This window comes from Lissotriton vulgaris, chromosome 7, assembly GCF_964263255.1.
Source record: "Lissotriton vulgaris chromosome 7, aLisVul1.2, whole genome shotgun sequence".
In the NCBI taxonomy this organism is placed as follows: domain Eukaryota; kingdom Metazoa; phylum Chordata; class Amphibia; order Caudata; family Salamandridae; genus Lissotriton; species Lissotriton vulgaris.
Genome location: NC_141695.1, coordinates 157,309,963 through 157,336,012, shown reverse-complemented (window position 1 = coordinate 157,336,012; position 26,050 = coordinate 157,309,963). Strand labels below are relative to the sequence as shown.

The 26,050-nt window shown below is 40.5% G+C and overlaps 1 protein-coding gene across 1 annotated transcript in view; it reads left to right on the top strand.

Annotated features, from left to right (window-relative positions):
* The window catches only part of LOC147701049 (ly6/PLAUR domain-containing protein 3-like), a 179,958-nt gene that overhangs the window by 106,479 nt on the left and 47,429 nt on the right, over positions 1-26,050 (top strand). Inside the window, exons 2-4 of the mRNA XM_086929845.1 lie at positions 7,133-7,264; positions 16,646-16,828; positions 21,930-22,076. Of these exons, the coding sequence (XP_086785971.1) occupies positions 7,133-7,264; positions 16,646-16,828; positions 21,930-22,076 (462 nt within the window). The remainder of the gene's footprint in view (positions 1-7,132; positions 7,265-16,645; positions 16,829-21,929; positions 22,077-26,050) is intronic.

Here is a 26,050-nt window from a genome sequence, read left to right as displayed (position 1 = left end):
CTCAGAGACTCATGCACTCACTCATATACCCACTCAGACTCATGCACCCACTTACAGACCCACTCAAAGACTCATGCACCCAGTCACACACTCACTCAGAGACTCATGAAGTCACTCACAGACCCACTCACAGACTCATGCACTCATTCATAGACCCACTAAGACACGAATGCACCTACTCACAAACCCACTCACTCATGCACCTACTCACACACCCACTCAGAGACTTGTACTCACAGACCCACTCACAGATTCACACATCCACTCCATACACACTCAAAGACCCACTCAAAGACTCATGCACTCATAGGCCCACTCAGAGACTCAGTCACTCACTCAGAAACTCATGTACCCACTCATAGACCCACTCAGAGACTCATGCACTCACTCACAGAGCCACTCAGAGACTCATGCACACACTCATAGACTAATCAGAGATTCACACACTCACTCACAGACATACTCAGAGACTCACACACTCACTCACAAACCCCCTCAGACACTCATGCAATCACTCATAGACCCATTCAGACACTCATGCACCCACTCACAGACACACTCAGAGACTCATACTTACTCACAGACCCACACATTCAATCGCCTGCTCACTTAAAATACTAACTCAGAGACTCATGCACTATGAGGCCTACTCGGATACTCATTCACTCACTCACTCACTCACTCACCGAACCACTCAGAGACTCATGCACCCACTGACAGACCCACTCAGAGACTCCTGTACTCACTCACAGATCTACTCATATACTCACTCACTGAGCCATTTACCCACTCACATTCTCACTCAGAGACCCACACACTGAATTACAGACCCACTCAGACACTTTTGCACTTACTCACAGATTGACTCATACACACTTATGGATGCACTCACAATGCACTCAGACACTCTGACACCCACTCACGGACTTGCTCAGACATTCATGAATCCTCTATGACACCCACTGAGACTCTCACTTATCCACTCAGACAGACACTCAGACACTCATGCACCCACTCCCAGACCCATTCAGATACTCACACACCCAGTGAGACACTCTTACACCCACTCACAGACCAACTGAGACACTCATGCACTCACTCCCTGTCAGAGGTTACTGGTAACAGTTAGGAAACGCAATTTAAAAAACATTGGAAACTCACTTAAAAATCCAAAGGTTACAAGTTTGTTATAGTTAGGAAATAATATTATGAAAAACTGTTGAAATTCACAAAAGAAACCCAAAGAATACCTGGGCGTTATAGTTAGGAAATAGATTTTTTTTTTTAAACGTAGAAATTTACTGAATAAACAAAGGTTACAGGGACTCATAGTTAAGCTCAGATTTCACTTGTACACAACTGTAAAATTTTAGCAGTTATAGTTACCTCCGCTAACTATAACTTATGCCCCTAAAATGCACTGCATATGATCCCACATATTACATAACTGATGACATCTTAAATCTCATCACTGATGACATCATCCACAGAGGCACTCACTCACCTACACACCCACTTACATCTCCTGTATTGACCCATATACCTACTCATCCACTCACTCACGCATAGAGCCACTCACACACCCATTCATTTACTCAGACAGCCACTCACAACCATTCATTCACCCATGCAACTATTCACACACTCACATATGCACCTATAGACCCCTTCACACAACCACACACTCACTCATACCCTCACTTATTCTCCTATACAGCCACTGACAGAGCCACTCACTCAACCATACACCCACTTACTCACCAAAACAGCCACTCACACTCCAAGCCATATAGACATATAGACAATCATACACCAAAACAACTACTCAAACAGCCACTCATTCACACATACAGCTACGTGCACACCCACTCAGACATGCATTCAGCCACTCACATGGCCACTCACTGACAAATACAGATATTCAGCCACCCACTTGCACTTACAAATACTAGTATGTGTACTCCCTCACCTAAACAGTCACTGAGATTAGCACATCCTTACAGCCTATCACACACTTATTTACTCACCCATATAGCAACTAACACATCTCATCGCTCACCCACACAGCCACTCACCCATACAGCCACTCACTTACACATACAGCCACTGACACACCATCTCACTCACCTATACTGCTACTCACAGACCCACTTATTCACCCATACAGTCAGTCACACACTCACATATACAGCCACACACACACAGAAACAAACAGTTACACAGACAATCACTCAGTAGTACACAAAAAGGCTGTCCAGTTTTAGGTTTAAACCTATAATAACTGATAAAACCCCACCAAAAGAAAAATAGCCTTCACCAGTGTAAACATATAAACGCTGAAAAAAACACCTTTGGAACCACAAACTAAATGCCATTCAAAGAAAGGAGAAGGTAAGTGTAGGAGTGATTTTTATTTTTTCCTGAAGGGGTCAATACAATGTCATTTTGTTACATAAGGCGGCAGCAAGAAAGACTGGGCTAACATTATTCTGCTTGAGTTTTGTTGTTCAGTGATGTCACTAAAATATTGTTTTTTCTTCCTTTAGTTTTTTTCAGGTTTGTGGTCTTTGGTCTAATGATGGAAGGTTTGGAAGCATGTTTTCGGTCTTATTTAATTATTTTGTAAACTCTAGAGAATCAGTAAATACATTTGATTCTTTCACTGATAGGTAAAATGGCTGGTTTCATTTGAATCTTTCCCAATTTGTACCATCACATTTACCCAGTGACAAAGAATAGGTGAAACCCTTTGATACATCAGCCCCTTTTCTACTGAGTCATTATTGATAGTAAGTGATTTGCCAAACTCCCCAGACTTTAAACATTCAATACAAGGTGTAGTGACAGGTATATGTGAAAAGAGTGCTGTCACCAAGCCTCTGGGATAGTTGGAATATCATAACACCAGCAGATGTTTGGAAAAAACGGAATGCTACTGCTAATAGTTCTTACCCCATTCAACAAAGACTAGAGGATATTGTTTGTATGCACAGTAATTCATCTACATATATGAAGAAGTTTTGTGATGACCTATCAAAATCAGTACCTGAGCTGAAGTGCTTCCCTGTAAGAGATTGTTGCCATTTGCAAGATGGTATGCTGAAACCATCTTTACAATCTTCAGAGTTAATGAATAATTGTATTGACTTTGCAGTCCATTCTGGTGCACTGTTTCATTATGCGTGGGAACTAAAACGCAATTATTTCTCACGTTGTGCTTTGTGTGGCATCAATGAAAGAGTAATCCCAACTGAGGCATTTTGCCAGTGATTCTCAGTCCTAGAGACCATGAATGCTATATAATCCATGTGGTGACCGTTTACAGAATTTGTGCTTAGTGATGATGCCAAAAGTCAAGAAATGTGAGGATCTTTGTATATTATACTGATGTGAAAAGTAGTACACTCTACTGAATTCTTACATTTTTTAGGAAAACATGATTGCTGCAGTGAACATAATAAAAAAAAATAGAGTTTGAAAACATCCATGTATACCAAGTATTCTGCTGAATTAGTGTAGATGTGAAACATGTTCTTGTGAGTGTCTAGGCGACACTTTTAGTGACTTTGGCTATGCAATACGTTCCATGTTAGAATTCCTGCCACTTGGTAAGCAAAGAAATGTTGAGGAGAAATTCAGGAAATGAAATTTTACAGTGCATGAGAAATGGCAGGCAATGATGAAAAGAAATGTCCTTTCACCATCCATGGCATTTGAAGTCAATGAAGCCTCACTGAGGTACCCTGTACAAGTTCTAGTTCCTTTCCGGAAATGGGAAGTGTCTCCGGGGACTTTGTTAAGATCTTCCTAATTTTTGACCGATTTAATAACTGAGGGTATATGCGCCCAGTTCAATGCATATTTTGCTGAACCTGTCCCAGAGAATCACAATCTTCAGGTGCACCAGTATTGGCATGGAAAGCTTTGTCAGTGGCCAGTTAGCAAATCGTGCACTGGCTGTTTTGGCGTTGCCTGTCTGAAGTGCCAATGTTGAGAGGGCCTTTTCACAAATAAATGTTTACATGGGAAGGAAAGAGTGAGTGTGCATGACCAAAGACTCACTAAAGAAGTATTGTATGGTGCACAACAATAATTTTCCTTTTTAAAAATGTATTTGAACCTCATGCACCCTGCATTCACACTGTCTGTGCACATGCACTATCAGTTCAGAAAGCAAGCCACGATAAAAGCAAGTCTATACATACGGGAAAACACTATTTCTGTTGTGTGTTAATGGCACGAAAATGTGTAACCACTGATAAACACTGTTTTTTTAAGGTATTGAAAACGCTGGGAAAAACCCTACCAGAATTTACAAAACATAGAAACTGAAAAAAGGAAAGCCTATATAAAACTATACTAATTTAACTTTTGTTGTACATTAGTAAATATGTTTAACACTCATAAAAATTTAGAAAAGACTCACAATCAATACATGATGTCATCAGTGATGTCAATTTAGATGTCATTCAGTGATGTCATGAGCGATGTCACTGACCATGTCATGAGTGATGTTTTATGTGAGGTTATAAGCGGTGGATTGCGTGGGCGTAAATTATAGTTGGCTCAATGAAACTATAACTGCAAAATTTCTATGGTTTTGTACAAGTGAAATCTGAGCCTAGCTATAAAGTCCCTGTAACCTTTGTTTTTTTAAGTGAATATATCTATATATATATATACAAACACAGAAATTGTATAGCTTGCCAAGGATATATTATATTATCATTAATTTCTCAAATTTTTGCAATTAATTGACCCTTCTTCTTTTGTTAAGATTCATCAATACATTTACTGAATGGTAGTGCATGTAAACTTGTGCCTGTGTTTGATGCCCAATGCCTCCCAGCATCATTTCCTAGATTGGATTTTTCATATTTCTGATACGCGCTTGGAGTGTGTATTGCAGTGAGTGGCAATGCGCTTAAACTTGTGCCACCCACTACCTTGCTGCACACCTTGGCCTCCATCAGAGTGTTGATGTCCCTGAGTCAGACCCTGAGTATACATCAGCGTGAGCATTAGTGCATGTAAATGTGTGCCTTCTATTGAAGGCCCAGTGCCTCACCATACCTTAGCCTCTATATGAGTGTTACTATCCCTGAGTGTAACCCGGAGTGTGTATCTGAGTGTGTGGTGGTGTGTGTAAAATTGTGACTGTGATGGATACCCACTGCCTCACATGACCTTTTGCCTGCCTTGAAGTGATCATGTCCCTGAGTCTAGCCCCAAGTGAATATTGGATAGATTTGTGATGCTCATAAGCTTGTACCTTTGTTGGATGGGCACTGCCTCACTGCATCTTTGTCTTCATCGAAATGTTTGTCTTCCTGAGTAAAGTTCTGAGAGCATATCTGATTGAGTGGCAATGAGTGTAAACGTGTGCCTGTGTTGGACACCTCCCTGCTCCTTTGACTCCATCAGGGTATTTGTATCTACAAGTCAAGCTCTGAATGCATAATGGAATGTGTGGGTGCGTGCCTGTGCTGTATCTTTGGCTCCATTGGAGTGTTCTTGTCCCTCAGTGACCGCCTAAGTGTGTGTTTAATTGAATGGAGTATGTGTGTGTGAGTAGTAGTGGCAGAACAAAAGCCTACTGATTTTCACACTGTAGTAGTTGAGTCACAGAAGATTTGAAGTCAAGCAGCAAATAGCTGTCAAATTAAGTCTCTAAAATGGCTGTTCTCGTGACTCTCTAATGTTGTCTAAATTGTTAACAAGCAAGTCGATGTTGGAGTTTTTTGTAAGGGATAAGTGTTTCCACTACTCGAGGCACTCCTCAGCAATCACCCAAGGGTTATAACCTCTAAGGTTGTTCCCCTCTATCACAGTGCAAAAAGTTTGATTCACAAGAGGTACGAGTTTCAAGATGTCAGAAAAAAGACATTATCCAGTTCTTATCCAGCCAGTCACATTTATTATAGAATTTAGAATGTGATTGACAAGATTTGCGAGTCATTGTTCTCAAGTTCAAACGGCAGACACATATAACATGCCCACTTAGAAACTTTTTAAACACAAATAGCTTCCGTTTGTGCCTTCTTTGCCACCCAAACTTCCTCTTCCAATGCAATAGGTCTTGTGTATAGGCGAGTCCTACTGCATTGCCAATGCTTGTTCTTCACTGTTTCCCCTCATTTCCTTTGTTCCCTTAGATGAATTTTCACACAACCTCGAATGCCAAATTTTAGCGGACACAGTTAATTGATTGACAAAATCTGTGAGACACTGTGTCAGAAGTTGCCTTTTTAATGAAAAGTGCCACTGAACAATATCTACAAAGGGCATGATTGTCAAAGGTAAACTCTGACCTGAAGACCTGAAGTCTAAGTGATTAACAAAGTTAAAGTTAGTTCATAAGTCTAATTTAGACCACAATCCCAACTTTACTACATTTCTATATTCACAAAGATAAGTTAGACTGTTGCTCTAAGTTAGACCTTTGGTCTAACTTTACCTTTGTGAATCAGTCCCTTAGTCTTTAGGTCTAAACTTAGGGCCGGACTCGCAAAGGTAAAGTTAGACCAAAAGTATAATTTATACCATAAGTCTAACTTACCTTTGTGAATACCGAAAATACTTTTGGTCTAAGTTAACTTTTTGTCTATCTTGGCCTTTGTGAATAAGGCCCAGAATGTATATATTATATTGGAAATTACCATCTTTTGTTTGATAATCCCTCAGAGTTTTGCCTTCTTTTTCTGAACTAGTTTCTGCTGGCCATAGGTCTCTGTGCACTTTACTCCTGCTAACCAAGCATAAAGAACGTATGCTGTCTTCTCTCAACATGTGAACATTGGCATACCCCTAATTGGCACATTTAATTGACTTGCATATTCTTCATATTAACACAAGAGGCACATTGATCAATATTAGTTATTTTCCTACTAGTCCAGCCCTGTCCACAGTAGGGGCACAATGATCATAGAGGGTTGTTTTCTTCATATTAACACGTGCACTCTTGACAGGTGGTGTTCTACAACAGGTATGCACTGTTCACAGAAGGGTGTTTTTAATAAGCAGAGTTCATGGGCAGTGCTTCCTTCCAGTATGACCGTTGGAACACTGAACACAAGGAGTTTTGTGAATCACTGTGCAGAAAGAGTGATTCTCATATTTTCTTTTCTTCCAGGGGTTTCCAGCCTGCGTTGCTACTCCTGCAGGGATGTTGGTGATGGAGGATGTGCAGCAGACCTCATCAAGATAGAGCAGTGTAGCCCACCTCAGAACGTCTGTTTAGAGGCCATTGCTGTACTAAGCGTAGGTAGGTAATTGCAACAGTTTTCAAGTTTACACTACCAGCAGAGACCTGGTGATGCTGTAATGGCTTAGAAATCTACTGTCTACTCATAACTCAGCACACTAATGCATCTAATGCTGGGAACGGTGGATGACTTGGTTTTCCAAAAGTTGCTAAAGTACCATCTAGTTAGCCAGTAATAACATTGTTTTTCACAGTGCCTACTGAGCCATATAAAGTTCTTGTTCTGTGTAAAAGCCCATTTGTAAGTGCATAATGGAAAATTGTGTCTATCTAGATTGCAGAATCTAGATTGAATTGTTGTGCGAGGTAAGACTACAGAGACAGATAATAAGAGAATCATTTACCTAAAGCATCTCATTAAAAAATCCACATAAAATAAGATTGACCCCTGGCCATGCACAGACTGGGGCTTTCTAATGCGCTGTATGTAGTACCACAGATAGTTGTGCAGGACTAACATTACTTTCTCATCATTTTGTTCTAATAGAAACTATTTGCTCTTCACCAGTGCCTGATAGTTAAACATCCTTGAGACTCTCTGCTACACCAAAGCCTATCTGAAGCCCATGAAACATTCTGCACTAAGAAAGTCACTTCAAAATCAAATGCCACCAATTCGTGTTACGTTAATAATCAAAGGAGAGTGAATTGCACTGTGTCTGGAGCATGGACCCCTTAAGTATAGGCTAGACATCCAAAACTAGTAATTGCCACTGGTGGTGTAGGTGATCACCAATAGGGTATCTTATAGGGTGGCGTCATCATTGTGTTTCGCACCTGGGTATTCGCTTCCCCATGTGAGTGCCATCTCCGTCTGATGGAAGGTAATGGTGGGATCTGTCAGTAAAACTTAAAATGACCCCTGATACCCTAAATATGAAAATTAATGTAGGAGAAGAGTATAGCAGTAAGGTTGAAAGGTGAAGTGGTGATATTCTTCGGACATGATATCTGTACTTAGCATCACACAAGTCATCAACATGTTTTGGCCTTTGTTGCCCTGAGGGGTCCAGGCCTTTATCAGGACCTAGGTAATGGTAGTCAAATCCTCCTATTTTTGTTCATAATGGGCACAGTAAGTCAAATTTACTCACACATCTCTGGTATGGTAGTTATGTAGGCTTGTATTGAGCCTCTAACTTTTGATTGTTGTGTCTTTGCCTCATAGGCATCAGGTGAGGTGAAAGTCCTGTACCAGTTTGGTTTCAAGTGGGCCCTCAGCGTCTTCACCTAAATCGTCCTCACTAGTCCTGAGCATCTCATTTAAAAATCCAAATAAAATTAGATTGATTTCTGGCCATCCACAGATTAGTGATTTCTAGCATGCTGCAGGGGGTACCACAGATAGTTGTGCAGTAATGACATTACTTTCCTATCATTTCATTAGAATAGACATTATGTGCTCTTAACTGGGGTATGATAGATAAACATCTTGGATGTTACACTCAAAAGCCTATCTGAAGTCTATCTATCAAATCACTTTATTCGATTAATTAAAATCATAAAAGTACACAGATAAATCACATTCATATATACAATATAAAACAAACAGATGGTAAAAAAATCCATATGATAGTAAATACTTGTTTCATATATGTACAGATAAAAAAGGGCTACAATAAAATTCATAGTTCAGTTATACTCCGGTCTCTTAGTTTCTTTGATCTTATGGCTGCAACAAGATAACTAGCAATATTAAAAATGTTCCATGTGTTATTTAGCAATTGCAAGTACATTAAGGCAGGTTTAGCCTGATGCAGACCCAAATCTCTAAACAGTGGGATAATAAACCTTTTCCTAATCAATGAGTAATGTTTGCAAAAGAACATAAAGTGCATAGAATCTTGGAGTAAATAATTATCACAGTCACAAAATGCTGCCTTTTCAGGTACTGACCATCCCTGATATGAACCCAGTAAAAGATGTATCTGATTGAACCGAAATGTAGTTAGCAACCAGCGATGGTAAGGCTTTGTTACCACTTTTAAATACGGTTCAATAGAAGGGGTGGTGACTAATAGGAAGTGGGATCTCACCGTGGGCTTTAGTAGTTCCTCCGACTCCCGCTCCTGGAGCATTAAGGACAAAAAATGTTTTTTAACCCACGATATGTCACCTTTAACAATGTTTTCAGGGTAATGATAGATTTCAGGCCGCCCTAGTTTCACAAACATTCTTTTGACATGTGAGAGCCACTTAATTTGATCTCCTCGATCTAGACTGATACAATCTTTTAAAATACGGTGGTTTAATGTTAGCTCTGGGTTAAACCAAGTTTTGATCCAGCAAATAAGAGGGGCTAAACCGATCAGATCACCAACAAACCCCATCCCCAGCTCCTGATGGACAGCAAATGTTGGCGAAGACTGAGGGATAGATAAGAGACACCAAAACAATTTGTTTTCAGCCCTTTGCACATCATCCATCGGGATATAACCCCATATCGCGGCACCATAAAGTGTCAGTGCAAGACATTTGGCTTTATAAATAGCCAACAATGCATCAAATGGTCTCCCCCCGAGGCGGTTATTCAAATTTAACAAGGCTGATCCTGCTCGTACCAGGGCATTCTTTTTCGCTAACCTCTGAGGGATCCAGCTACAGCTGTTGTCAAACAGGACCCCCAGATATGTAAAAACTCTTACTCCTTGGACCTCTACCCCCTCTGCAATAAAATGTTTTGGGTTTACTCCTTCGGGGGCCCATGGCCATGACATGGGACTTGGCGGAATTCACCACCAAATCCAGCGAGGCCATGAATTCCCTGAAGGAGTTTAGCAGCCTCTGTAGTCCTATCGGGGTGCGTGCTAGTAATACGGCATCATCCGTGTATAGGAGGACTAGGATGGTACTGCCTCCTATACTCGGGACATCCAGGGTAACGGTTTCCAGGCTTTTCTCTAGGGCATTAATATATAGTGTAAAAAGGAGAGGGGCCAGGATGCACCCTTGCCTAACCCCTCTCCCTGATTTAAAGTGCCTAGTGCAGATACCATCTTGAGTCATCCTGACAGTAGTATATAAATCCCGGTGGAGATCTGCCATAAAACAAACCAAACTGGGATCAATTCCCAAGTCCAGTAAAATTGTCCACAGCTTCGACCTATTGACTAGATCGAAGGCTGTGGACAAGTCCATAAAACCCAAATAGACAGACCCCCTACTGGCCACTGTGTATTTGCTAATTAATAAATACAGGTTAAGACACTGGTCCACAGTGCTTCTGCCCGGCGTAAATCCATATTTGGATTCTATAAGGATATTTTTCTGTGTAACCCATTCAGACACTTTAGACAAAATAACTTTACCTAAAATTTTGACAGAGGAGTCTATAAGGGAAATGGGCCTGTAACATCTCGGGTCCCCTCTCTGTCCTTTTTTAAAAATGTGAATAATGGTGGAAAGGGCCCATGATGCAGGGAAGCCATGAGTAATAGTGGAATTAAAAACATTTGTTAAAATTGCAGCCCAAAATTAGACATTTCCCTTGTATAAATCTGCAGGGACACCGTCTAGGCCAGGGGCCTTATTTGCTGCAGTATTAATTATTGCCTTTACCACGTCCCCCTCTATAAACAGTAGGTTCGATATGGGTGACATACCAGCGGGTGGAGTAAAGATAGCAAATAATTTGTTACTGGCGTAAATTAATTCAAAATGTGACACCCAATTTTTCTCCGAGATGTTTGTTTCAGCTATCTGAAGTCCATTAACCATGCTACACTAAGAAAGTCAAATCCAAATCTAATGCCCCCTATTCTCGTTACACCTGAAATGCTAGCAGTTAACCAACCTTGAAACTAGAAAAGACCTGGTTCTCTTCTAACACTCCTAAATGTGTCCTAGCAAATCAAATCATTTCAGAAGCAATAAAAAAAGAAACACACTCTTCAACATAGGGGACACGTCCTTTCATCTACCATTGTACTGTAAAATTAAGTACTTTTTCCTTAATAAAATGAACAACCTTTCATTGCAGAGGGAAGGGTATCGGAGATGACTCCTGTCACCTCCGAAACCCTTCCCTCCGCAACATCCTCAGTTGGGACTCATTTCATCCCCTCATCACTAACTATCTGGCAAGCATTTCCCAATCTCTCAAAGCCACATTTCTCTTACAAAATACATCTTTCCTACTGCTATTTCACCGTACATGGATATCATCAATATCTCAGTGCACCACCCTAAAAACTGGTCTTATCCTCATCCTGCTAAGGAACCCACCTTGAATGCAAATGGCCTCTCCTACAAACTACACAGCTATGGTATTCCAACTTCATGATCACATATTGTTGGGCTTGACCCTCTCTGCAGGGTCATACCCAAAAGTTTTGCCTTCATTTCCCCTATTTTTGATGAATTAATTTTTGTTGGCCTTTGAACTCGGCACCTTTACCATTACTAACAGGTGCTAAAGTGCTTGTGCTCTCTCCTTCAAACATGGTAAAGTTGGCTTACAACCAACTAGCACATGTAATTTTACTTGCAAGTCCCTAGTAAAGTGGTACTACATGTACCCAGGCCTGTGTATTAAATTCCACTAACAGGTTTGAAGCTCTGATTGTGCCACCCACTTAAGTACCCCGACCCCAGTGCAGCCTGTAAAGACAGTCCGTAACCTGGGGGTGATCTTTGACAGTCAACTAACTTTGGAAGCGTAGGTGACAAAAACAGTGGGCTGCTGTCTTGCTATCATTAGATCATTGAGGAAGATCTTTCCTCTGCTTCCCCCTTTGGCTCTCACATTGATAGCAGGCAGCACTATTCTCAGTAGATTAGACTACTGTAATGCCCTGCTGCTGGAGGCTACTAACTTTTTATTGGACAGGCTGCAGAGGATCCAGTCCATAGCAGCCAAATTAGTCCTTTACTGGCTTAGAAGGTCCTCTTCCTCTCAGCCGTTAGCGGATTTACACTGGCTGCCGCTGAGACAAAGAGTTCAGATTAAATCTCTTTGCCTAGTGTTCAAAGCCCTGAATGGGTTGGGATCTGTCTCTTTTCAAAATAAATTCTCTTGGTATGTGCCTATGGGAACCTTTCACTCTTCAGGGGCTAAGTTAGTGAAGGTACCTAAATTTAGGAAAGTGAGGTCAGGAGGCAGATCCTTTGAGGTGGAAGCTGCAAAGCACTGGAATGCACTGCCTCTGGAACTTAGACAAGTTTGTGACCTTCTGCCTTTTTAGAAAAAGGCTAAAAACTTGGCTCTTCCCAAAGATTTAGTTAACTGCTGTTGCGTGGCCATACAATTTGCGTATCTCTGAAAGTGTTTAGCTCCAGGATGCCCGCAAGGTGACAGTGCGCTTTAGAAATATAATAAATAATAAATACATTAATAAATTAAGTAGCCCTTTAAATCTGTCTCAGGCTTGCCATCCCTACCTGTGTTTGCGATTGTGAACTTCCATTTTAACCTGGCAAAATAAACCCTTTTCCAGGACAAAACCTTCCTTTTTAATACATATAAGTGACCCCTAAAACAGTCCATAGGGCAGGGTGCGTGGTATTTAAAAAGTTGGACATGTACTTTCGAATTAACATTTGAGAGAACTGCACCCAGCACCTCATAGGCAGTTGTTATAACCATAACAGTAATGGGATAGTAATAAGCACAAATACATTATTCAATATAGATTATGAGTCTGTGTGAGGAACAAACAGATACTTTTTCCACGATCGACAGTAATAAAAGTCTAATTTATTTTCCAAGTTTTCACTTGTTGGTTTATTCTGTACAGTAACACTTCCAGCAAGAGATCAACCAACACGTGTTTTGTCTCTTAAGACTTTTTGGAGCCTGGAAATACAGATATAATACATATTGTTGATGCGTATATACAAATTGTAGCTAAGATACAAATAACTGTTGTTACATATATTAACGTTGCAAACATGCATGGAAGTACTCCTCAAGACTTGTGCCAATCTAATGAAAAGAAAGAGAATTGAATGGATGGTAAAGGAAGTATATAGAAAATGGGCGATAAGGAAGAGGTATTCTATTAACCGGAAGTTCATTCCATGAATACATTACACCAAAGCTTCACCAAACATAATGTCCCTAGCTTCAAGTTAATTATCACCCAGTTGTGATAGGTGTTTTAGTATAACCATACCACCAGTTTAATGTTCTTCATCCTAATAATCTTCATGTGTAGCTTCAAAAAGCCCTAAATGCCCACGTGCCGAGACTGGAGCTACTCTTCTCTTCAAAGTATCTGGAACATTTAGGGTAGACAATATCCACTATTATAACCAGAAGTCACCCTGAAAATGTGCGCAATACTACTAGGATTTGAAATTCACTTACTTCAGAATAAAATTGACAAACACAATTCCAATGAAAAGTCAGAGAGTAGGTATGCAAACTCTTGAGCTGTTATCTTCAATGAAAGATCAAGATTTAATTTTGTCTAGAGAATGATCATGGGTATACCATAATCATCCCTCGAATCCTGCTGATAAGCCCTGGCTAAATGGGATAAAAGCGTTGACCTCCTAAAGCAAACCGTAACGCCTGCAGTAGTTTCATGCGTAGCCCAATAGTTTGCTCATCACACATCTAATTAGGTTAATACCCAACCTAATATGTGAACACAGTGAAGTGTACATATAGTGATACATTTTGTGTAAAAAACTAAAGTTGTAAAGGTTAAAAACAAACGGTGGATAAAACGCAGACTGTAAATGTATCTTATTGTGTTGATTGTGCAAAAAAAATAAGTAGTGTGTAAATACCCAAACTGCAAATCGATTCTCAAATCATGAATCAAATGTATTAGCAAGTCGACACATTTAGCAATGGAGTGGGTACTTAGTTTGCTCCCCCGCGGAAAAATGAAAATAATAATGAGTAGTCAATTGCTGAATAATACTGTTATCCCAGGACGCGTGAAACATTTTGTCTCAATTAAAGTCCACAGCTGAGCCGACTAAGCTAACTCACCCTGTATCTCTTACAGGTGTACAAAACGCCAATCTGTTTCAAAGCAGTAAACCTGAATGCCCGTCATCCTATGCGTATGCAGCACGTCCAGTTCATATGACCTAATTAGACCCAGAAAATTCAGATAAGTAAACCGCTCAAGGAAGTGGAACTGAAAACGGCACCATATTTGAAAGTCCAAAATCTTTATTGTCGTCTAAGGGGATTTCCCCATAACGCGTTGATTATATCTTCTTGATCACAGACCTGATATGATACGATACAAAATACCTAATTATTATCAACAAATAAGCTATCAGATCTATTTGAAAATAAAAAAATCAATCGTCCCAGAAAATATCTGGGGGTAAGGGACTTCAATTGCCGCCACATTGGAAAGGCCACAGTCTTATATATCATCAAGAGTTTTTCCTACTGCACATAAAAGTTTGTTTACCTAGTAAAACTATGGGAATAGTAAACCCATGACATTTATGCCAAGTAAACCATTTAGAGTTATAGTGCAATGCAAAATATCCATATATGTATTTGTCAACCAAATCAGTATCCATTCATTAAGGAATCGGCCTGAGCTTCCAAAATGATCACAACACAATCAGGTACATGCATCAATCTCGGCATTTGCGATTCCTTAATTGCGATTTTTAAGGAATCGCAATTAAGGAATTGCAAATGCCTATGCATTAAGAAATCGCTAAAGAAATTGCGATTTCTTAGAATTCCTTAATTGCGATTAGCATTTTGCGAATCGCAATTAAGGAATCCCTTCCCATTCATTCCTATGGGCCTGGAGGCCCATAGGAATGAATGGGAAGACAATCTCAATTTGCGATTCGCAATTAGCTAATCGCAAATTGAGATTGCGATTTCAAGGGTGCAGGGGTGTCAAAAGGACACCCTGTTGCACCCCTGAAATCAAACAATGCACATATGTTGTGTACACACATGCCCTAAGGGCATGTGTGTACACAACATATGTGCATGGCATGTGTGTGCGCAACATGAAAGTTAAAAATATGCACAAAATTGCATATTTCTAACATTTCGCAAAATTTCCATGAGGTCCAACCTCATGGTAATTTTTTCTCTCTAATTGCGAAATCGCAATTTTATTCAGTTTCATGCATTGCTTTTAAGGAATCGCAAAATTGTGATTCCTTAAAAGCAATCGCACTTTAAAACATCGCAAAAATAGCGATTTTTTCACTTTTAGGATAATGCATCCCAAATAGTGATTTGGGAATCGCAAACGGACGAATTTTGCGATTCGCACCGTTTGCGATTCCTAAATCGCTTGATGTATGTGTCTGAATATCCTTTATCCATTCTACACAATCAAAAGTGTATTTCGAATATACACTCAAAAGCCGCACTAGCATATCAGACGGTCTAAAGCACACGCAATGACCTGTGATTGGCCTGTCTGATTTACTATTTGCTTAATAATTTATATATACAGGACCCACCAGTAGATTTTGTTCATTTTGGTGTATAACAACTCATAAAAATAAGATCTATTTGTACAAATTGGTGTTGGATTTCCTTTGGGTCGTGTTTCTTTCCTATACAACTGCTTTGGTACTTCAAATGCTTTGCACTTGTTCCTTCCTTTGTTAAAGCCTTATTGCCCAAAGCCACAGGCACCCAGGGTTGAGCTAAGGTTTTGCAAAGGAGCCTGACTAGACCCAAACAGATGGGTGAGTTTATTACACGGCGAGGTCGCACAACCACATCAGGCTTGCATTTTTGCTCCCTTTCCTGTTTAAAGCAGCCTCCTTGATCATCAGATAGCCAATATCTGCTCAGTATTGTTAACAGGTTTGTACAGAATAGACACAGTATGTTCTCCCAGCTGCCTCTCTCACATATGTCCAGGAGCAGGCTATTCCCCGGATCTCTCTACTGGATGCCAGAATGTTCCTGACCTTTATCTGCATATACTTATATTTGTGAAAATATTTGCAGTTGGGGTGACGATCTCTGCACAGAAATCATAGGAGAGGTGTATGCATAGACCCCCACGCGTAGGTATGTGTATACCATTTTGTTGTATGTTAGTACTATCGTAATACTACTGTACGCACAACAAAATGAAGTTTGTAAATAGGCTCCCCAGTCTTTAAATCCTGCGATTTTCAGTTTTTAGACCTGCTGTCTATTATATCTGTGGCAGCCAGTATGTTGAATGCACCAATCCCTCAAGAAAGAACCAGTAGGTATATGTTTCAGTGTGTGTGGTCACTTTTATTTGTCTTTGCCCCTAACAATTCTGCCTTATTACAAGTAGGAAAAAGGTCGGGGTGCACAAACCCTATGTTGATTTTGATTGAACAATTATTATCTCTTCTTTCTATCCTATAATGAATATGTAAGCCTCTGTTTTTGCTATCAACTCCATTGATATTAATTTTCCCGACCTTGTCTTTCTGTTACATCAGGTAAACAAAATGTGTCTGCGACAATAAAGGGGTGTGACGTTGGCACTTATGACAACCAGGAGTTCACAACAGATTCATTTGACACCTCATATGAACGTCAGAAACTTCACGCCTGCTCTGAAGACCTTTGTAATACGTTGGTGACTGAAGACTTCCTGCACAAGCCACAAGCCAACCAGACTGGTAATTCTCTTTGCAGCTGCAAAATTCCTACATAGTCTCTTAGAAAAGATAAATATAAGGTACATCTCATAAAAGGGTCCCTGTAAGTTCAAAAACGAATACAATAAGATTATGCCTTACTAGCCCCATTTTTGAAAGGGCCATTAACTGTGGCTCTTAATGGGAATTATGTCAGTGAAGAAAAAATAGTTAAAGAACGGACACATAACTTCTCAACATGCAGATCTAACTCAACTAAAGAAAAGGTAACTCACTACAGTATGGAAGAAATTCATTGTCTTTTTCCTTTTCTAGATTGCTACAACAATCTCCATATGTTCTTTATTTGTATATATTTATTCATAAGAAACATGAATGCCAATTTAAAGCATGGTGTTAGTATCCTAAACCAAATAGCTTCTACGGTTGTACATTTGAAAAATACAACAAGGCTAGACTTAAGGCACACTCATACTTTTATTCAAACCATATTTATTAAACAAATAAACACAAGCTACAACAGTTCATTCTAAAACCATCCACGTTAACACAACTTAGATTATAATAGAAATTAAGTTTCGTGCAAGCAGGGTGCATTGGATGTCTTTGTGGTACGACTAAGTGATTATTGTTATATTTCGTTTATATTTTGTTCAACTACTTTATATGCACACTAGATTCAAATATGAGTAACTGCACAAGGACTTCTTCAGTGAGTGATACCTTTAACCAATATCAAAAAAGTGTATCAGGTCTACTCCGACATTGCTCGTAGAAAAGGTTTTAAGTTATAGGCCAATTTTACTATTGAAATGTCCTTACAGCACACAAGTCAACCCAAGGCAGTGCAAGTGCTTTAGTGACATTTACAAACCAACGCAAATCATACTAACCAGGATTTACCACAGCAACTCAACCTGAATTTGCGGCAGAACGGTCCTTTGCGCAACAAAGCGAAATATCTATACTACTACTTGTTGCTTCCTCTTTGCATGTGTGCTCCATTGTGCAGCCCACATACAAAGAGATCTAGTCTCGAAGGAGAGTGCTTGTGTAGGAAGGTGTCCCTTCCTGCATAACAACTAGCCTGACCACAATGCATGTACCCTTGCAGCATGATGCAAGGTTGCCTGAAGGGGCGTTAGGATGCTACAAGTGTGCCAGCGCAAAGAGAGAGCAGAAGCGTGCAATATCTTAAAAAATATGGTGCATTTCTTCTCTCTTCCTTTCACGCTATGCAGCGCAGTAAGTTCCCTTGCTGTGTTGCATTGCATGAGTTTAGTGAGGACTAAAGCCCACTTGATCAAAGCAGAAAAGAGTCTCTGGGGTGGTTCTGTTTGACACACAGAATTATGGTAAATGCGCATATGCGTTACTACCTACTAAACATCTTTCTAGATGATCTAAGCAAATGAAAATGGTTTTGATTGATTCATTTTTAAAGTTTGAGTGATCAGAAGATACTATTTGGAGCCATGTGAAACATTTTGTTCATGGTACCTGACATTCTAAATATTTCCCAAAAATCCCTCATTTGAAACAGAAAAGCATCCTTCAGAGATGATCTGCTTTTGTTGACGAGGAATGAGTTGTTATATAAATTATACACATAAGGGCACATTCTCAAGGACATATCACTGAGTTATCAGCACTTTATCACAGCCAAAATGGCAATACATTTATCGCCCCATTCACAAGCTGGTGCTAACAGCCCATATCACCAGTTTACCTGCAATAGCAGCCGCAAAAAACATCGCCACTGATGACCCCGGCAACTATAGCTAATGAGATGCAGAGTAGGTGTTGCCGTGCAAAAAGCTGTGACAACACCACTCCGCAACATTCTCAAAGACCAGCTAGATCGGCAATAAGATCCCAAAACAGACAATAAGGCGTGTTAGCAGCAGGAATTTAACACCTGCTCTTACCTGGTGTAAAGTCGGACGACAACCTGCACCATAAAAGGGAGCCCAGCCCAGAGCCACACCAGAAGATCAACATATGCCATGGAGCTACATGAACATGCCGCTCGGAGCCCCAAGAGGGACACAACACCCACAGCCACCACCCCAAGGACTCCCCCCTCCCCCCACCAGGGGCCCTACCCCGGGCACCCCACCACCCCCCAGACAAAGATATGTTACATACACTTCACGAAACCATGAACAAAACAATTCGCCTGAAGTCGCACAATGACAACTCTTAACATGCATGTGTGGTCAGAAAAAGGAGAATGACTCATTCCTCTTTGAATCGCAAAAAAAACCATTTTATTCAAATAAATATAAAAAAACTATTCTGAAGAGTCATGGCGGGTCTTCTAGGGACAATCTGTAGGTCACAGCCTGCAAGGCAAAATTCTAGATAAGAAGGTGTGTCATGCGCTCATCAGAGGACAGAGAGAGAGAGCGACAGAGAGAGAGAGAGAGAGAGAGAAAGAGAGAGAGAGAGAAAGAGGGAGAGAGGAAGAGAGAGAGAGAGGGAGAGAAAAAAAGGGAAATAGGGAGAGAAATAGAGAAGGAGAAAGAGAGGGTGAGAGGGAGAGAGAAAGAGAGACAGAAAGAGAGGGAGAGAGAAAGAGAGGGAGAGAGCGAGAGAAAAAGAGAGGGAGAGAGAAAGAGAAAGAGAGGGAGAGAGAAAGGGAGGGAGAGAGAAAGAGAGGGAAAGAGACAGAAAGAGAGAGAGAGAGAGAGAGAGAGGGAAGGGTGGGGGGGAGAGGGAGAGAGAGTGCCGACACTGCAGACCCAGGCCTCACTGCTCACCTGCTGCCACCGGTGTGTCTCCAACCACGTGCCGGTATACACTGCAGTCCACCAGGTCCCTTATCCAAAAGAGAGTCCAGATTCATGGATGGCAAAGTACATACAATTGCAAACGCCATCATCGCATGCCTGCCCATGCGTACCCAGGCAGCTGCACCCCAGCCCCTCCCATTGCCCAGCAGTGACTGCCCGCCCCTGCGCACCCAGGCCTCACTGCTCACCTTCCGCCACTGGCGTGTCCCCAAGAGGGCCAACCACATGCCGGTGCAAGCCCCAAGCCCGCGAACATGGCACCCTCCACATCATGCAGCCCCACTCCGTCACACACTTGATTCTGGGTCTTGAGTTCGCTATGGCAGAGTTCATATCAAAGCACACTGCATCATTGCAGGCTGCACACCCACTCAACCCTTTGGGTGCCACTAACTCTGTGACCCATGAGGCAACGCCACGTGCTGGTAGGCCAGCACTGCCCGCTGTCTCCGGCCTACACTGCGGTCTCGCAGGACACACAGAAATCCTTACCAGTCCGGACCGCCAGGACGGGGCACACCCACTCAGCATTTAAGGTGACCCTACCTCAGTGCACCGGAAGTCCCTGTCCCATGGAGGTGTGCCTGTGCCGGCCGCAGTGTATCCAGTGCCACCAAGTCTGTGCCCCGCAAGTCATGGACCCTCTATGATTGGTTAGCGTGGTGAGGACACCATCAAGTTACCTCCGACACTGGGGAATGTGATGTGGTAGGGCCCTAGACCCTCATGCATTAATAATAACCCCACGGATACACCCAGATAGAGGGTGGAAATGGCGCCAGGCTTTCATGCGATGTGCCTTTGACTTCTGTGCTTATACAGTGCTGATATGTTGCATACTTGGGCACGTTGGTCTCTTAGTGGGAGTTGGGGGTCTGGGTCATGGTTTGTCCGCAGATTTGATCTACTTAATTTTGCATGTGTGCCATTGTGCCCATCTCTCCTCATCCCCCCAGTCCCTGGTTGTTACTCACCCTGGTGCTGTTGTGTCCAGTCATGTTGAGCAGTGTCCGGTCCCCCAACTCCTGCCACCGCCTCTCCACTGATGACTGTGGACACCATTTCCTCCATCTTGTCCAGTTCCTCCTGTGGCGCTGGACTCCCGCCTCCAGTCTGTATTGCTGCCTTCCGGTTGTTGGCGAGTTTCTGCTTGGTTTTGCACTTGACAACATTCCAGCACCTCTTGACCTCTTCCATTGTCCGACTGGATTCACCTTGTCCACAATGGACTGCCATATTCCATTTTTTGTTACCAATAATACAGTGGAGGTGACGCACAGTAGTTGATGGTGTTCTACCACCTCTGTTATCAGGATCCTGTTTTCCTGCGGACTGAACCGCTTCTTCCTACTCTTCTTGGGGTCTTGTGGGGTTCCGGTTGTCCTCTGTACTTGCTCCGGCTACCTCCATTGTGCTTCGCTGCTGTTTGGCTTTTGTTTGTATGTTTTTTTTCTAATTGTAGAGTGATTTTCCCTGTCTGACGTATGTGAATTGCAGGCCTGGGGAAGATTATCGCTGACTTTTTTTACACGGTTGGGCCCATTGCAACTTTTTTCGCATTGAGGTTTAGTTTTTTATCGCCATCCCGGTAACTTTATCGCAGTCATTTGATGTCTTATCGTGAGACTGTCGCACGGTACTGCCATGTTGAGAATTCAAGGTTAGCATGGCATTATTTTCCCTCGATAGACTGCGATGTGAAGAGTTGCGTTAAGCATATTTTGCGATCATTATCACACGTTCTTGAGAATATCCCCGAAGTGACAAAACATTTTCAATCACAAATTTGAAACAATGGATTCGAGAGTAGTTGTCTATTTGGACCACATTCTCTAAGACACCATGTGTAAAAGTTGTTTTAGCACTGTGTAGGATGCATAATTAAAGTGATGCAATTACACCAGCATCAGGAATGTATGTAGAAGCATCAAACTAGTCCAGAGATCAAATAGATGTTAGTCAAAGGTGATCCAGATGTTTCTAGCCTGTGACCTGTTTTACAAAGATTTTTTTCTCAGAGTAGCTGTAACGTATTCCTGAATTTCCAGCAGTAAGGCACACCTATTCATAGAAAGCAGCTTTGTGGACCTTTATAAGACTAATGTGGATGTAAAGCTCTGTACCAATGAGAGTGAAAATCTTGGTAAACCAATCCTATATGTAGCCCGGGAAACATAATTCACTGTATGGACCTTTAACATTAGGGCCGCCATTTTGACCATCTATGTTCTTCCCAGTTAGTGTTTCTGAGTTTGGATGTTTCTGATATAAACATGCTTTGTTAGTTTGGGACAATAAGCAACATGTTTCCTTTTGTTTCCTTTCAGGCAATAGCTCTTTGGTTCCTGGCGATCAGGAATGTTATTCCTGCATCAGTACCTTGGAGGATCAGTGCTCCTCTCAGAACGCTGCTGTTGTGAGATGCCCGGATCGCTCTCAAATCTGCTATCAAGGGAGCGGCACAGTAGCTCTAGGTAAAGCAACGAATGAAATACATATATATAAATATATATATGTGTGTGTGTGTGTGTGTGTGTAATAAATATATATATATATATATATATATATATATATCAAAGTCTAACTATAACGTCCCTGTAACCTTTGTTTTTTCAGTGACTATATATGGATTCACTGAAAAAAACAAGGTTCTGAATTGAGTTACACAAAACCATAGAAATTCAGCAGTTATAGTTTTACTTATAGTTAGAATTGTGTTAAGAAACTATGACTCGTTGCCTTAAGTCACTTAATGGCTCAAGTTATAGTTTCTTCATATAAGTCTAACTATAAGTATAACTATAACTGCTGAATTTCTATTGTTTTGTGCAACTAAATTAAGAACCTATAACGTCTCTGTAACCTTTTGTTTTTCCAGTGAATTGCTGTGATTCTTTTATCGTACATGGTAATATACCCAGCACCAAAAACGGCCTTTGACCGTGAGAGGTGGGGGTTTGGCCACAGGACCTGGCTTTGTGGCCAATCCTACCACATGCACCCAAACCCAAGTATGGGGTTGGATGCAGTGTTTTTTTGTCTGGATTCGCGGATCCTCTGTGATTTTTCAAATGGGCCACAGTGAGCCCTGCGGGGAATCCACAAATCTATGGATCGGACATTGAAAGGAAAAGTGGACAATGTTTTGCCCATGAGGGGTCCCTAAGGGTTTCCCCTATGTGTTCTATGGGGTCAGAATACGTGTGTCCTGACCCCTTATCTGTTTTTGAACGCTTCTTCTCCCAACTCCCAGCCATGCAACAAACAAAATGTCAGCTGCAACTTCTCAGTGAAGGTGCGGCCATCCAATCATGACCTAGATGGTGGATCTGCATCCCTATATGCAGAAATTTGTTTCCTGCTTAATAGCTCAAAAACTACTGAACAGATTTACACCGAATCCTAAAAAGCACGATCTGCGGGCCAATATTGGCATAATTCCGTCCATCAGTTTGGGTTGCTGGTGCTGCTAAAACATCTATAGGAATTAACACGGGGAAAAAACATTTTGGGACCCACACTATTTTTCAGCCCTCGCTTCACAGTCCACCCAACACTTTCCAGACTGCAGCTTAAGTGAGTTCTAATTTGGAACATTTTGTTAAAAGTCTTCCTTGGGCGCCAAATATATAAGCAACTCAAAAACTGATTTTTAATAGAAATTAGGTTCTAACTATAGCTTCCCACTGGCTACTCCCAATAGGTAATATATGTTTATATAGTCTAGGAACTGATCTAGGATGACTCCTGCCAGTTTTACTAAGGCTGTTGCCACAAATCGCCCTAACCTTGATAGCTGTGTTACTTCTGCTAGTTTTCAAGTCAAAGATTGGATAATTGGTGCATTAGTGTCACTTGCTCCTGTTGTTGATAGGACAGTTTGCTGATCCGCACCTAAGGCGGACTGGTTTAATGAGGAGTTATCTGTCCTTAAGAAGCAATGTAAGCGCTTTGAGCTCTTATGGCTCAAAGACTTTAATCAGGCTACTAGGAATTAGTACCAATCAGCATTAAAAACCTGGCAAAGGCACATAAGGTAGGTACGGTGTCCATTTTATGCCAACAAAATTAAGGTGGCTCAAAATTCATCTATGGTGATCTTTGCTATTGTGAAATCTTTAACATCCCTTGATTGCATTTCTTCTTCCACCCCTCCATCTGAGGCTAGCTGCAATACGCTTGCAAGATTGCTTTCCGATAAACTAGCATCTATCCACTCTTTCTTACTAGAGGCTGATAGGAGTTTGCCTTGCTTGGATATCTGGTTTGAGCCTTCATATGACTGTAACAGATTATATATAGTTACTTTAGGTAACTATAACAGGTGAATTTCAGTGGCTTTTGAGTTTAAGATATTATGTTTTACTGACTTTTTCATCCGACTATAATGTCACTTTAATCTTTGCTTTTTCATTGAATTATATATTTTGTCTAATCAGTATGGGTATTGGATTTTATTGATAATAAGCAGAGAAGCTGTACCACATATAAGTAACAATAGCTAAAGGTGCTGTATCAATTCCCAGAACTAGAATCACTCATGATGGCTTACAGTGGCAAGTAAGTAGTAGCGCTCCATTGTTGTCCCTACAGTAATGAGTCTGTGATGTGTAAAGCTTGTGCATTACGTCGAACACCTTTTGAGTTAAATATAGGTGCTTAAAACAGTGTAGCATTTTAAAAACAGATGCAGACCTCATTTATTCATGATATCATTTTGAATCTGTAGGGAGATTAGTTGCCTTTTTTACTTTTAGTAGTGATAAGCAGGGCTTAAAAATTCATAGAATATTACTGGACCTGCAGGTTTAGTAACTTGAAAAATCTTTTCGAACTAACTGTAATGTACTCGACCTCTGTCTCTGAAAGAGATCAAATGTGACAAGATAAAAAAAGATTTAAAGGCATTTTTATTGCTCATTCACAATAGAGATGCCTTTAAATCTTGTCACATTTGGGGCTTTCAGAGACAGAGGTCAAAAGTCAGTTTGTCTTCCAACTCGTCAGAAAAAGTAAGTAGGCCCTAAAAATAGCTTATTTTGATTAAATCTGGCTCACCATAGCGAGCAAGCGAATGGATATTTCAAGCCCTAATAAGATTTTAACCCGATTTACTGGCAATGCAATGGCAGGCGAATGACCCATCCATAGCTTGTTCTTGAGACCAGCATCACTGCAGTCCCTTAAATGGCTATCCATGAATATCTGTAATACCAATTACCAAGCAACACTAGTTGGTTGGAGATTGCATCCACTACTCATGAATCTATCACTCCCATTCCTCCTTTTTATAGGCAGAATGTTTTTTTATTAATTACAATTGCTATTATGATTGTTTGTATTCACATTTAATAATGGACAATGTCAATATTCCAAACTAATACAATGAGTCACTCCTACAGTTTTTGAGTTTTGAGGCACACTAGAATGCCTTTAATTACAATAAATTAAAGAAATTTTAAATTCTCTAATATGCCAAATGCATTTCGGGATTACAGTGTCCCTTCTTCAGTGGCAACTAGAAACAAATCAAGCAAACAGGGAGGGTCTGAAACCATAGAGTTTATGAATCACTGACAGAATATCCAAGGACAAAATATCGACCTACAGAATAATCGAATCTGGAATATCGAAGGCAAGAATATCGACATCCTATCTACAACATGGCAAGTACAAAAAGATTGAAAAAAAAATATTGATGTTAAAAATATCGTAATTAAAAATTTCGGGGTTTTTTTGTAATTAAAAAAGTGTAAAATAAAGTAAATAATACTTATAAACCAAATAAACATAGTTAAAAATATTTAATAATGCTTGAAATGAATACATAATACATATACAATAATGTAACATTAATTAAACATATACATAAAGTACATAATATATACTTACTTAATAATATGTTGTAATAATTATTTTAATAACTCCTAAATCATTAGAAAATATGATAAATTACAAATACATCAAAACATAAAACAATAACATAAATAAAAAGTAAATAATTATATTTATTCCTTAAAATTATTATTATACTACATTATCAAAAATAATTATAAAAATATTAAATAGCTAAATAAATAAAAGTACTGTTCAAAGTCCAAAAAACCTACAGTAATGATAACATTGGGTGCTACAATAGGGAAAGCATTGGATAGCATAGGGGTAAAAATTACTATTCCAATGCCAGAGAGGGCAACAGTAAGGAAAGTGTTGGATAGTGTAGGGGTAAATATTACTATTCCAACTCGAGAGGGCGTAAAAGTAGGGAAAGCGTTGCAGAGCGTAGGGGTAAAAATTACTATTCCAACTCTAGAGGGTGGAACAGTAGGGAAAGCGTTGGATAGCGCAGGGGTAACAATTACTATTCCAACTCCAGAGGGTGTAACAGTCGAGAAAGCTTTTGATAGCGTAGGGGTAAAAATTACTATTTCAACTCCAGAGGGTGGAA